At 38.2% G+C, this 14,105-nt stretch overlaps 1 protein-coding gene across 1 annotated transcript in view; it reads right to left on the reverse strand.

The window, feature by feature from the left end:
- Positions 1–1,213: 1,213 nt before the first annotated feature.
- ITGA2 (integrin subunit alpha 2) overlaps positions 1,214–14,105 on the reverse strand; it is a 101,714-nt gene continuing 88,822 nt past the window's right edge. The window contains 7 exon segments of the mRNA XM_021718725.1: positions 1,214–1,407; positions 1,868–1,984; positions 4,424–4,513; positions 7,710–7,823; positions 9,347–9,431; positions 10,675–10,805; positions 12,292–12,394. Of these exon segments, the coding sequence (XP_021574400.1) occupies positions 1,327–1,407; positions 1,868–1,984; positions 4,424–4,513; positions 7,710–7,823; positions 9,347–9,431; positions 10,675–10,805; positions 12,292–12,394 (721 nt within the window). The 3' untranslated portion in view covers positions 1,214–1,326.

Raw genomic sequence — 14,105 nt, forward strand, 5'->3', positions numbered from 1 at the left:
CCTGGAGAGGGAGGCAGGCTTCAGAGGCCTTCTGAAATGTACAGACATCAGGAGTTGGGAGAGTGGTTCTGTAAGGGGGGAGCTGCCAAAGAAATTATTCTTCTTTCAAGAACTCACTAGGCCCCTGCCACCAGCCATTCAAGTCCTAAAAGAGAACTGTAGTGCATCCTAAAAGAAAAAGGAGATTTTCTCCTTTTCCTTTTTTTGGTGCAGACTGGGCCTCCAACAGACACTACTTTACCATAAATTTTGTTATATTTTTGGGTTTTAAGCAAAATTCTGTGCTTTGGCCTCTATGATACCTCCTCTTTCAAGTTCAATGGCAATTTCCCCATAGGAGGTATACTCTAAGCTCCTGTCAGTGATTCAAGCACATTTTGATAATCATAGCAAGATGGAACCCTGAAGAAGCAGTGTGGACTAAAAAGAACCAACAGCAAATTTTAACCTCTGTGGCAACTTTGGATGAGCAGCATAAATTGAAAAATAACCTATATTCTCCTCTTGTTAACATCAATATTCATGAAAATTATACATATAAGTGGAAGCACTTTATATATATATATTAATACCAGGTACTTCCACCTTTGTTGTTACTGTTTAAAGACAAGCATTTTAAAGAGAACAAAATCTGAGAAAGTATTTTTCTTTAAAACTTGTCATACTTGGACTTGTTTCCTGTTTCTTTTTCCTTTTTCTTCTTTTCTTTTCTTTTCTTTTTTTTTTGAGTTGGGATCTCACTTTGCTGCCCAGGCTGGAATGTAGCAGGCAGGATCATGACTCACTAAATCCTTGATCTCCTGGGCTCAGCAGTCCTTCCCCCTCAGCTTCTCGAGTAGCTGGGATTATAGGCACATGGTGATTCCCAGCTGATTTAGAAAAATTTTTTTTGTAGAGATGAGATTTTGCTATGTTGCTCAGGCTGGTCTGGATCGCCTAAGCTTAAGAAAGCCTCCCGCCTTGTCCTCCCAAAGTTGCAGGCATGAGCCACTGCACCTGGTCTATTTCCTGTTTCTAACACAATGCACATTAGAATGTAAACTCTGGACCCGCCAGTTTAAAGATTACTTTTTCCCCCCTCATATAAAATAAGTCTTTCACCCTTTATACCCCTAATTCCCACCCACAATTTCTTCATTCCAAACTGACCTGCAGTTTTCTTTCAAAATAAAATACCAGGCTAGATTACCAATGACAGTAAAAACAAAACAAAACAAAACAAAAAAAAAAACAACCCTGGGATTTAAAAAGAAATCCATTCACACAAATAGCAATGCCTGGCTGAGATGCTGTCAGTTCCCATTGCAATTACATCTGCTGGGTGGTTCAGCTGTTGAGTTCTGTGGTTTCATCAGTTTCATCTGAATTTTTGGCCATTTTTTCATATTTTCTTTTGAAGAAGCCGAGCTGTGAAGATGATGACATACACACGTTACCACCCATGGCTTATTTTGTATGGTGCCTCTGGTCCCCTTGGCCACCGACGTGCTCTGAGGCACCTCCTGGAATCTCTGTGGCTCTGGAGAGTGGTGTGCAGACTGCTGACCTGGTATCTATCACCCCTCCAGTGAGGAAATTTGTATCTGGAGAGCTCAGCTGTATTGCATAAAGTTAAATTTCTCATAGTCTACTTATTTGAAGCTGAACAAAACGTTCAGGACTCTGGATGAAAGGATGTTAAAAAAAAGATAAAATTCTTACGGATTGTTTTCAAAGACATGAGTAAGAAATTGTAAACAGACTTGCATTTCTCTTTCCCTAGTGATAGAGGAGGTACCATATACAAGCTAAAGTTGCTGTTTTGTAAGCAAATGCAAGACAGAGGCCTTCAGAAGCCCTGTATTTTAAAATATGAAACTTTTCTTACCTTCCATAAAATTGCAACCAGCGCTAACAGCAAAAGGATCCCAGCAAGTATGCTTCCTATTATAACTCCTATTGGCACTTCAGCCTTCTCATCAGGTTTCATTATTGTGAGGGGAATCTGCAAATGTATATTCACAATTGAGTTATTTTAGTACCAAAAAATAAAAATAAAAAAAAGATGGTCCTGTCAATTCTCTAGTTATATGAATGAAGGTAGATTGCTCTAGAAAGGCGACATGACTTGCTCTTGATGGCATTCCTCAAACATTGTGCAGAACAAGTTTTAGAGAAAACACTCCTGCAAAGTTCAGGTAAGGAATACATGTTTTCTAGTTTCCCCTTTTGCCTACATCAGTATTTTGTGGCTCTATCATGCCTGATAACCTCAGATGCTTTAAGTATTTATGAAATAGGAACTTCAATTTCTGGCATAGATTCATATTATGAAGTGAAGGCAAACATTCTTGGGGAGGGTGGTGAAGATTTGTGATAAAACAACAGCAACTTTGTATTGGGTTTCTAAGATATTGATTTCACTTAAATCTCATTCAAGGTTGATATCAATTGTTGAAAAAGTAGACATCATATCTCAAGGCTCAAGTTGACCTTTTCAGTGATAAAGTTGTTCTAGAGGCTAGTTAGGATGCTTTATGTCTACTTCCTGGCAATCTTTATGGAGCTGTTAATGGAAGGGCTGCCCTGGATTTTAACAGTAAAACTGCTTGGTCTTTTTGATCTTTAATTGGGGGAAGGGCCTCAACCGTTTTCTTCAGAAAATATTCCTACAGGGCTATATTTTGAAACAAAATAAGAGGACACTATTTAATTTATTTACTTGATTTAACATTAAATTGCAATATAATTTATGGGCTGGACTAAACTGGGAGCAGGCTTTGGTGACTGTATTTCTTCTCATTTGTATCTTCAGCAGTTCAAACGAGGCTGGATAAATGGAAGAATAAAGTGACTATAAATTACTATAAATTCGTATGGTTCACTGCTTAATGGCAGAAATATGCTTTCTTCTCTCTATTCTGTAGCTTTCCTAATCTGGGGTCCATTGATCCCTCTGGTCCCATGAGTATAACATTTTGTGGATCAGATTTTTAAGTGGGTCAGGGATTCAAGTTAATGTAACAGTTACTTATCATCAGAAATGCAGATCATACAGAAATGCATCAAGTTATTCTTTAGATTCAGAACCTTATTTTTAGAAATTATCCATATTATTGTTTGGATTTAAAAAATATTTCCATAGACACAAGTGACAGCAGGCTTCTGTTATTTATGATATTGCTCAAAGTAAACTAAGAAAAGTCTAATGGGTGCATTAAAATTGTTCACTTGGATTTTAATTAATATATTTAATACAGCTTTCTAAAAAACAAAGTCTTCAGTAGAGTCTCATATTGTCTGAACACTACATTTTTCTAAAGTAAGCTTTTAAAAATATCTCTATACTTTTCCCCTAGGCTAAGTTCATAGCACTTTTAATTTGAAGTCTGCATTTCGTTTGACTCCATTTCTGATTTGCTTCCACTGAAGAGAGTGTGGGGGCTTTCACTGAAGCTCCTAGACCAGAGGCAGAAAAGTGTCCTCTACTGTGTAGGATGATTTTTGCTGGGTCAGGAGTGGGGCAGCCATGCTAGGAGCTCCACTCTCAGGCACTGAATGAGGAGGCCCAGAGTTCATGGGGCCATGAGCTTTTTAACCAAGCCAGAATGCTAAAACAGTGGACTGGGGCCAACTGCCAAGCTGGCCTTGGGGACAGAGTCTTGAACTGGCTTCCAACTCCTAACACAAGCATCCTAAAACACTCAGGGCTCTGCCAGCAGATTAGCTGGGCATGGAACTCCCACTACGTCTAAGTATGGCATATTCTAACCAGAGTTTCAGTGCAAAGGAAAATTATCTCATGCCAACTCTTAGAACAGAGAACCTTTGTTTTCTGTGAAAGTACATTCTCTGTAAAAGCTTTTTTTGTTGTTTAATCAAGGGGAACATTTATAGTTTTCTAGAATGCAAGATCTAATGAATGGACATGTCACACAGTGTCAGTGTCTAGTTGAAGGAGTACTATTTTTAAAACCCCTCTTATAAGTGCCTTATTTATGAAGCATGCTTCAGCACTCTCTTTAAAAATACTCTAAAATACAATTTATGATTTAAATAAGCATGACTTCAATTTTGTGGACTAAGTTCTAGACAGTTTTATGTAAGAAGGAGGAGAAAGGAAGGACCTGGTGGTGCTGATATAGTCATGGCAAAGACGCCATGGGGTCCCCAGTAAGAAAGAGCCCCGCTTGTTGTGCCTTTCATTCAGTCACCACTTCTAGGAAAGCCAGCTTTGCCAACATGGGGAGGGGCATGGAAGAGGACAAGTATATCACTGAAATTCCTGAGTAGCAAAAAGTTCAATGTAACAAACATCAACTGTTTAAAGTATTAGTCAGATATTCCTATACACATTCAGGGGAGAAGACTATTCCAAGTTTTTAGAAATGAAATGTCTATTGTAGATTCTAAGGCTCATGGGAGGGGATGTGATGGCGCTCACCATAACTGTATTATCTTCAATCACATATATCTGAGGGTTATAGGTGTGGATTTCTGCAGCCGCCATCAGCTGTACTGTCTGGAAAGTCGACTGAAACATAAGAATACAGAATATATTTTATCTTAGCAGCAGTAAATGCTGGAAACCTAGCATGTGAATGATTATTCATTTTCTGATGGAAAGTGACAAAAGCAGATTCTAATTCTGAAGAGTGTGCCTAAACCAGCACTATGTGTGTGCCTAAACCAGCACTATGTCACAGAGACTGACCCTCAGAAGGACCTGGGATACCTTGAAAATATGCAGCTTACTGGTCCCTACCACCGCAAATCAAGCCAAATCATAGAATTAAGGTATCAGCAGGTTAAAATATCTCCCTGGGGGGATTTGAACTTGAAAACAGGGTTGAAAAACAAGGGTTGAAAAATGAATATCTTTGAGAAAGATCATAGTTCAGAGTTTTAAAAACTTAATTAAGTTGGTGATATGAGAAAAAATTACAAACTTTGTATTTTTATATGCTTACCTGAATAAGTTACATAACGAAATGGAAAGTCAACATTTACAAGGGAAAAGAACTTTTCTTCTGGTTACATGTCCATAAAATAATTTTGTTCAAAAGTACATTTGAACCTCAACCATGCATGTCAGCAGCAGACTCCCTGAGACTTTTGGCATGTTACATCACATCAGTAATAATTTCAGATTTCCTAATCTAACTGTTTCTATCAGGAAATACTAAATTTGGAACAGGGACATAGGAAGAAAACATATTGTACACTGTGTAACCAGCGACCTCCAAATATGAAATAAACTTACATGCATTGTTTGGCTTAGTTACAGAAAAGGAATCTATTTTTCAATGGAAATATTATTGATGTGTATATTTCACTATTGTTGTTTTCTCTATAATGCAAAGATTGGGCCTGGTGCTTACTGTGAAACACAATGTAATGCTCAGATTTCAGAGTGGCTTTCACGTGCTGTGGCTTATAGGACTCAGTTTTTCTGGTTACTAGGGCACATGATTCAATATACTCCATGAGGTAATTTATTAAACTATATCAAGGAGCCAGAAAGAGAGAATGTATTTCCAAATACTGAGCAGTTTATTTCCTTTCCACTGGCTCGCCTCTGGTTACTCTTAATTTTCTTAAGATAGATGATTCCATCACAAGTTAACCTTGATCCCCAGTCTCTTAAATATTACTGAGGGAACATTAAGAGTATTGATAATGGTTTAAGTTTTTTTTTTTTTTTTTTAAATAGTAGTTAAGTGAATGCTGGTTTCATAGTCCTTGTAGACTTTCATCAAAAAGTTTAAAGAATTTTTCTTACAGCACTCCCAAAATAGGCCCTTTTCACAGGTGCACAATATCCTGCCTGGTTAACTAATAGAGGTAGACAAACCACACTCATCTAGAGAGCGAAGTAACACATCTGCTAGCATTCATCAAGGCTTTTCCTTACAATTGGCAGCCAACGCTGCCGTCAATTTGGAGGCCTCAGCAGTCACTTTGAGATGAAATTTCTCAAAATGTTAAGTTGGCTTGTATTACCTCAGAAAAAGGGTGGCAATACAAGGCAGTACATTAAGGGGTTCTAATACAGGAAGTCAAATCCATATTTCAGACTGGATCTCCTAGGTGGTCTGAGAAACATCCCCTTTGCTGTGAAAATAGCTGAAAACAAGGCGAAGATAAACATTTGCCTTTTCATGAAGGAGGAAGATGTGTAGGGTTTGACATACGATAACTCTCAAGGGTGTTTTCTCAGTTTAACCACCATAACCATGTTGAAAAAACATACATAATAAACTTCCTAGGAAGTTTGCGCCCTGAAATAAAACCACTGCTTCTGAAGACCATTGGGAAGATACTTTAACATTCTCATCGTTAAAGTTTGTGATGTAGCCTTACACAAACTCAAGAAAAACCAAATGTGTTTTACAGAGCTGGTGTGATTGCATTTTGATGTTCAACAGTCAGTGATCTTTTCCAGTTGGCAAAGTCTGCTATGAAAACATTTATTACTCAAATCCAAGAAGCCAGGAATCAGTGGTAAAACTGAACACCACACTGCAGCAAACTGGGAAGGTGGTACAACTAAGGGCAAGCTTCACATCTTATGGGTTTGGAATTGTCCTGAGAGCTTGAAAGCAAATGCAACTAACAAGAAACCAAAATAAAAGCAAGCAAGCAAAAAGAAATGCCCAACTCCTCACTTTCCCAATTCTGTATTTTTTTCTCATCTTTCACGATTCCTTTTTCTCCTAAGTCCAAGAATATTGCTTCTATTTTCACTCCATGAACAAGTTTGGAAGGAATTCAGTTTCCTAATTTTACACACAATTCTACAGCAGGGAATGGGATTTATTAGAGAGATCGTGAAATGCTAAAAAATAAAAAAAAAGGGTGGGGGAGTAGAGTCTGATTGTGACCATCTTACTTAAAAACAAAAATCCAGTGAGTCCAAGGAGGTTTCAGGCTAATTTCTATTTTGCCACCTCTATCAGTGCCCATGTTGAGAAAAGGAAAGGCTGGCCACTCAAGCAGATTTAAGGAGGCCTGTCTATTCTTACATTTTTTTCATGCCAGACTGAAATTCTGGTTACTAAAGTCTCTGCTGAAAGCAAATATCACTAGGGTAGACTCACTACTGTCAAATGGAAAAACAACTCTGACATTGTTTTGGCACCTTCTTCAAACTTTTCACAAGAATTGAAGTAACTTAAGAAGTCATTTGCTCACTGGGCTCTTTTATCAGAGAAAGGTTAAAAGGAGAAACAGGAGAGCAGACTGGTTACCTAGCTCTAAATTCCTATGCTGGATTTATCTGCTGGGTGGGTTGAGATCAATCAAACAATTAGCTGAGAGCTCAAGGAAAGAGTGTCAGAGACATCCACATTTTGATTTAGTTATGGTGGAAGAGATTGGGAAAATGGAAACGTTGAGAGCTTGTGGAGGGAGACAAAGCAGGCAGCCTATTGTACCCCAGGGCAGCAGAGGTGACCTTGACACCATTCTCGTTGATGTGGTAGGTCACATGGAGTCTAAGAAGCAGACCCTTTTACAAGCATCCCAAGTGGCTGAGGCACAGACAGATTGGGCAAGTGTTGGAAAAGGACAGAAACATGCTGACTTTCAGGGTACAGTTGCTCTGGGTTATCTGGACATTGCTGACATTAGCCAAAATACTAATTTTGTCAAAGGGCAAGAACTTCTTGATACTGAAGTCTTATGCTTCCTTGCTCTTGATAAATCCAGTAAGTAAAGCTTATACTTACTGATGCAAAAGTCCCATTCCAAATTCTGGTAGACACATTAACAAAATATTCTCCTTTCATGTGAAGGTCTTTCAGCCAGCAGGTAACATTTCTACAGGAAGCAGTTTTGCAGGTCTTATAGGGTGTCAATGATGAGAGAGAGTGAGTTAGTATGGGTATTAAAAACAAATACTAAAACTGTACAAAAATAGATAAAACCTAGTGCTGGGAAGGATCTAGGGAAACAGGCAATCTCATAAACTTATTAATAATTGTAACCCTTCTTCAAGGGACTTGGGACTATGTCTCAAAATGTAAAAAGTACACACCCTTTGCCCCATCAATTTCCTGTATAGAAAATTGTCTTCAGGAGGTAATAAAAAGTGTGTGGAACAAAGTACATCAAGCCTGTTTATTGCATTATTTCTAAGCCTTAAAAAAACCAAGAAAACAAAAAGCCATAAATAAGTCACGTTTATCAACAATGTAACAGTCAACTAAATTATTAAACATATAAGAGATGTGTTAAAAAATCTAAGGATGGATGCCTTAGATTTTTTAAAAAGTTGACAATAAAAGGATTGGTGGTTCCAAGAGCTGTGGGTAGGGGAGCACAGAGGATTTTTAGGGCAGCGAAAACACCCTGCATGATACTATAATTGGGGATACATATCATTATACATTTGTCAAAATCCACAGCATAGATTTTAACAATGCCAAGAATGAACCCTAATGTAACTGAATTTTAGGTAATAATAATATATCAGTATAGTTTCATCAGTTGTCACAAATGTATAACTCTGGTGCAGGATTTTGCTAGTGGGGGAGGCTAGGGGTATGTGGGAAGGGGTATGTGGGAAACTTCTGTACCTTTCACTCAATTCTGCTGTGAACCTAAAAATTCTCTTAAAAATGAAGTCTATTTTTAAAAAGTCTATGACATGTTGGTCTATGCCTAAGGCCATAAGGTAGGATGATCTACCCATGTTACAGTACACATGTATCTATTTGTGTATTAACTCACATGAAAAGAATTACAATTTTAGATCCCCATTTTCCCCATAATTCACAAAACAAACAACTGCAATCAAGGAAAACCAGGAGAATTTTAATATTCTTCACAGCAGAGAACTGTGGTTTGTTTAGAGTTTATTGCTTACTAAATGTTTACTCATCTGAATACACCATATGTGCCAAGCACCACGCTGGAGGCTAGACTAGTCTCTCCCAAAGAAGGTGGCGGAGCTTGGGAGCAAGAAATAATAAAATATTGAAAAATAGTGAAGGGTAGCAGCATATTTCACAGCTAAATAAAAGACATCAGTGATTATGTGAAAGGGGAATAAGAGGGGTTTCACCTCTGAAAGAACATGACTGGATCCTTCCCAGCTCTTTGTCATGTTTCCAAAGTGCACAGTAAATAAACACTGTAGCTTCATGAGTCCTTTTGACGTCATGAAGTTTGGAACTTGTACTTTATAAGCAATGGGATTAGTAATAATTCCAATAATCTAGATTTCAGCATGTATTTTCTATATCTCAATTCATATTAGCCACATAAGAAAGTTTTATGACATCAGCTCATGGGAGAAGTGCTTTAACTCCAGATGAAACAGTGAATCACAGAGGGAAATTTTCACATCTTAACCTGTCCTCACCAGTTCATTTATGTGCTGGAAATTTTCATTCTTGAAAGATACAGAAGAAGATGTTTGTCCTATTTTCAGTGGATTGATGTCACCAGTCTATAAAGAGGAACATACAATCAAATTTAGGAGGCAAAATGATTTATGATGTTCCTTTCAACATGATAGGAAATCCTACTGTCACATGTAGGGACAGGGGAGGGGCTGTTAGGCTTCTTTCAATTGTGCTGACCTGGTTACATTTCTTATAATTGCTAGTTAAATGTGAAGTGTTTGATTCCTCCTGATTTGACTTGATGAGGTAGGCTATCTCATATGTGATGAGGCAACTTTGTAATAGCAATAGACTGTGAGCTATTTAACAGGGTTCCTTTCTGTGGAACATTTTAGGATTTTGATATCCTGTAACCTCCTATGCATATTACAGAAATAATATGACTGTAAAACCAGCTATGTGCTGGACTGAGGTGAGCCAATGTCAAGGGTTTGGCTAGAACTGAGCTTCTCATTCCAGGCTGCCTGGTAGAACCACCTGGGAATGTTTTAAAGAAAAACACAGGTGTTAGAACCTTACACCTAGAGATTCTGGTTTCATTGTCTTGTGTGGGGCTCAGCTTCACTCATTTAAAAAGCAACCTGAGGCTGGGCATGGTGGCTCAAGCCTGTAATCCTAGCACTTTGGGAGGCCATGGTGAGAGGATTGCCTGAGCCTACAGGTTTGGGAACACCCTGGGCAGCTTGGTGAGACTTCATCTCTAAAATAAATTTTAAAAAATTAGTTGGGTGTTGTAGCTCATGCCTGTAGTTCCAGTTACTTGGAAGACTGAGGCAGAAAGATCTCCTGGGCCCAGCAAGTAGATGCTGGGGTGGCCGTGAGTGTGCCACTGTACTCCAGCCTGGGTGACAAAGTGAGACTCCAACTCAAAAAAGAAAAAGAAAAAAAGCAACCTGAGCAATTAAAATGAACAGTCAGGCTGATTATTACCAGGAGAAAGTCCAGGTGGCTGCTTAAAGACCGGCTACTAATTGCAGCTGTGTAGACCTACTGCGTTCCCACCTTGGGTTCAGCCTTTCCAGTATTGTCTCTTAACAGGGCCTGTCAAACTCAGACCTATACCTGGCCAAAACAGGACTTTTGGAATACTTTCTGCCACCTGTAAGTCCCTGGACTAAGCCATGTGTTTTTTGTAACAATATCCTGCTTCTAATATGAAATTAGTGCTAGTTAATTGGGACCTGGAACGCATAGGAGTTTATCTTGTGTTTCCCAACTATAAAATGTCAGACAGGATCATCCCAGCTTCATAGGTTATCTCCATCCTGAAAGTGTACATTTTTATCGGCAATTTTGTTATCCTACCTGGTCTGTGTGCACCCCAGTCAGGTACATCAGTGGGTTCTTTTCTTTTGTGTATTGAGGGATGTGGATGATTACAGATGCCATGCTTACTGGAACAGTTCCTGTTGTTACCTATGTAGAGAATTAAAACATGCTGGCATCACTACAGGATGTATAGGATGCAAGAAAAGTGATAAAAAACCTCTTGGTGAATGAAGGGCAACTAACTACAAAGTGGTAAGATGAAGTACTCTAAAGTTCATCATTGCTTCAGAGTAACACTTCAGTTCTCTGTGTGTCTCACCTCTTAATAGAAAAAAACTCAACACCTACCACTGTAATGGGAAACTAATTTGTGACTTCAAAGATGTGGTATAAATGGTTTAAAACAGTGTCTGCGGAGTTGGGCTACTCGGGTGTGGGATACCACTCAGTGCTGATTAGCAGCGTGGCTTGGGACAAGGAACTTGACCTCTCTGGGTTCAGTTTTCTTATTTGTAAAATAAACATCAGCAGAAATTCAGCAGGCATTGCTGGTACAGGGCACTGGTACAACAACTGTTCTCACTGGTGGGGTTTATGTTCTAATAGCCAGGGCTCATGCCCTACTGGTTGTTAAACATTTTAAATAACATCCCTAGGAATCAGCATGGTACCATCATCCTCACTGATCTGGGAATTAAATGGGGTCACATATGTAAAGCACTTGATACAATGGCTGATACTTATTACATTTTCTATGAATATTATTTTACTACTATGAATTGATTAGATGTCACTAAAAAATATAGTTGCCAAATACCATTCACATTTTATAAACTCTGATAGCTGAATCACAAAGATTCTTTAAAGATTTTTTTAAATCACAGAATTGCAGGGTTGCAGCCATGTAATGAACAAGTGAGAAATGAACAAAAATAAAATAGCATGACTTAGGGTGGTAGGTGAATTTTTTTACTTTTCAAAGTTTCTGTTATTATATTACAAAATAGTCATGCTTTTACAAATAATGTCTCTTTAACTGATGATAATCTTTAGATTAATAATTGTCTACTAATAGCTAATAGGATTTGATTTAAAATATTTTTAGATACAACCTAATATGACTGTACAAATTTGTATATAAATGGTAAACTTCACAAACAGAAGTGATCTCTGAGGACATATTGGCATAATGATTCTATTCCAAAGACTTTTACCCTCAGCAATACCATTATAGTAATGCTCTGTTAATTAATGTTGAATATTTGCCTTCAAAGTATCAATTTTCCCTTACTCAGGACACATAAGAGGCACAAAGCCCAGTTGTTTACTTATCTATGATCTATCCTAGTAGTTCTTAAAGTATGGTGCCTGGCTCAGCAGCATAAGCATCATCTAAGAACTTATTAGAAATGCAAATTTTTAGGCCCACCCCAGACCTAGTTAATCAGAAGTTTGGGGGATGAGGTTTAGAAATCTGTGTTTTAACAATTCCTCCAGGTGATTTTAATGCATGATCAAATTTGAGAACCACTGATGTATTTCAACTTCTTTTCATCTTCATCTCTTCCCAGACTCATTTTTTTTCCTTCCCCACTTCTCCTGGATTTACCATCCTTATGACAGGCTTACTGACCTTAAGGGAAAAGATGAATTTTGGACCAATATCTTCAAAATTGTGCACGACAGAAGGAACGTTCTCATCCGAGGAGACTTCATAAAAATTTATGTTGGTGGATCTGTTGGACGATGTTTGTAAATTCAAATATTTTAGTTTTGTTGTTATTCTCAGAAAACATTTATTTCTTTTATTAAAGTTCTTTTTCTGGATTGTCTTTTATAGCTTAGATACAATCAAAAGTTTACTTTTAGTTACAAAAGCACTAAATAAAAACAAATGCTTGTTATGGGCTTATGGCTTAAAGTATGTTTCTAAGACTAACATAAACTCCTTCCTGTACCCCTTCATGGACTTTCACTAAGAGTCTGTGCATTCTGTATACCAGTTATCGAGTTTCTAAAATAAGCACAAAAGTATTATTTAGAGCTGATAGTAGAACTCTTGTCAAGATTACTGATATATTTATTGGTATGTTAATATAGTGGACACTCAGTCTTTGTTGGTTGGATAAACGGATTTGTAAGCTGGGGTTTTTATAAGCCACTTGTTATGGCCAAAATACAATGATAAGATAATTGGGTATTAGTTCCTTTAGTACTTATCAATGGATGCCTGTGAAATAGGGCACATATTTTCTTTGTTATTCCTTCTTCCTGTCCTCCTCTAGTTCCAAACCAACTCAAATGGTTTGGGTCTGATTTGGGGTTGGTCAAATCTGCTTCCATCACTAGTGTAAAAATCACCTTAAGGATGGAAGACCTGGAGCCTTTATTAGACTAGATTTATAGGCACTGAACTGATCTTGAACTTTTCTTGCTTGGGATTGCCAATTAAGGTCTGCAAGTAAAGTGATGACTAGGACAGAGGAACCCCTAACGGACCACTCAGACAAGAATGAGATATCCCTTGTCCTCACATTTCTGGGGCTCTGAGGTGGAATTCTGGGGTGGGAGTTGAGGAGTGGATATTGAGGAGAGGGGCCTGAGAAGCACCATGCATATCCTCTCTATTCCCACTGAATAATTTATCTTAATTACAGAATGTTGATTCCATTTCTTAAAAACATTGGGTTGAACATTTTCCCAGATAGAATTTTTTGGTTTCTTTACTGAAACTTTGCCTTTCTCTCTTTTTTGCCTTAAATGTTTTCCCCAAATTCTCAAAAGGAAAATATGTCATAGGGAGACTGGAATAGATGTGGTATATGTCAAGGTTATATATATAAGAGGAAACAGTGATTTGTCAGCCTTACGTGGAAAATGGGAAAACCTCGACTTGAAATAGAAAGTCTGGCTGTGTGTACATGAATTATTTCCTTTGCCTTCCAGAAGATCTTTGTGTGAACTCCTAAATGGGGCCAATTTCTAAATTAATATGTTCTGCTTTTGCATTTTATTTTATTATTTATTTATTTATTTTTTTGAGTTGGAGTCTCACTCTGTCAACCAGACTGGATGCAGTGGCCACTCCCGGCCACCGCAGCCTCGACCTGCTGGGCTCCGGCGATCCTTCCACCTCAGCCTTCTGAGTAGCCGGAGTTACAGGCGCGTGCTACCACGCCCAGCTAATTTTTTTATTTATTGTAGAGATGAGGTCTTGCCAAGTTGCCCAGGCAGGTCTCGAACCCGCGGGCTCAGGCAGTTCACTCACCTCGGCCTCCCAAAGCGTGGGATTACAGGTTGAGCCACCGAGCCTGGCCTGCTTTTGCATTTTAAAAAGATCGGACACTTTCCCATTTGCTATTTAAATGTTCCTAAGTTACTTAAATGTTGATCAACATATTTACAACAGCAATCAGCTATACTCAGGAGGATCCTGTTTTTAAATAA

The sequence above is a fragment of the Carlito syrichta genome, unplaced genomic scaffold (assembly GCF_000164805.1).
Source record: "Carlito syrichta isolate Samal-C Ts95f unplaced genomic scaffold, Tarsius_syrichta-2.0.1 Scaffold313372, whole genome shotgun sequence".
Taxonomy (NCBI): domain Eukaryota; kingdom Metazoa; phylum Chordata; class Mammalia; order Primates; family Tarsiidae; genus Carlito; species Carlito syrichta.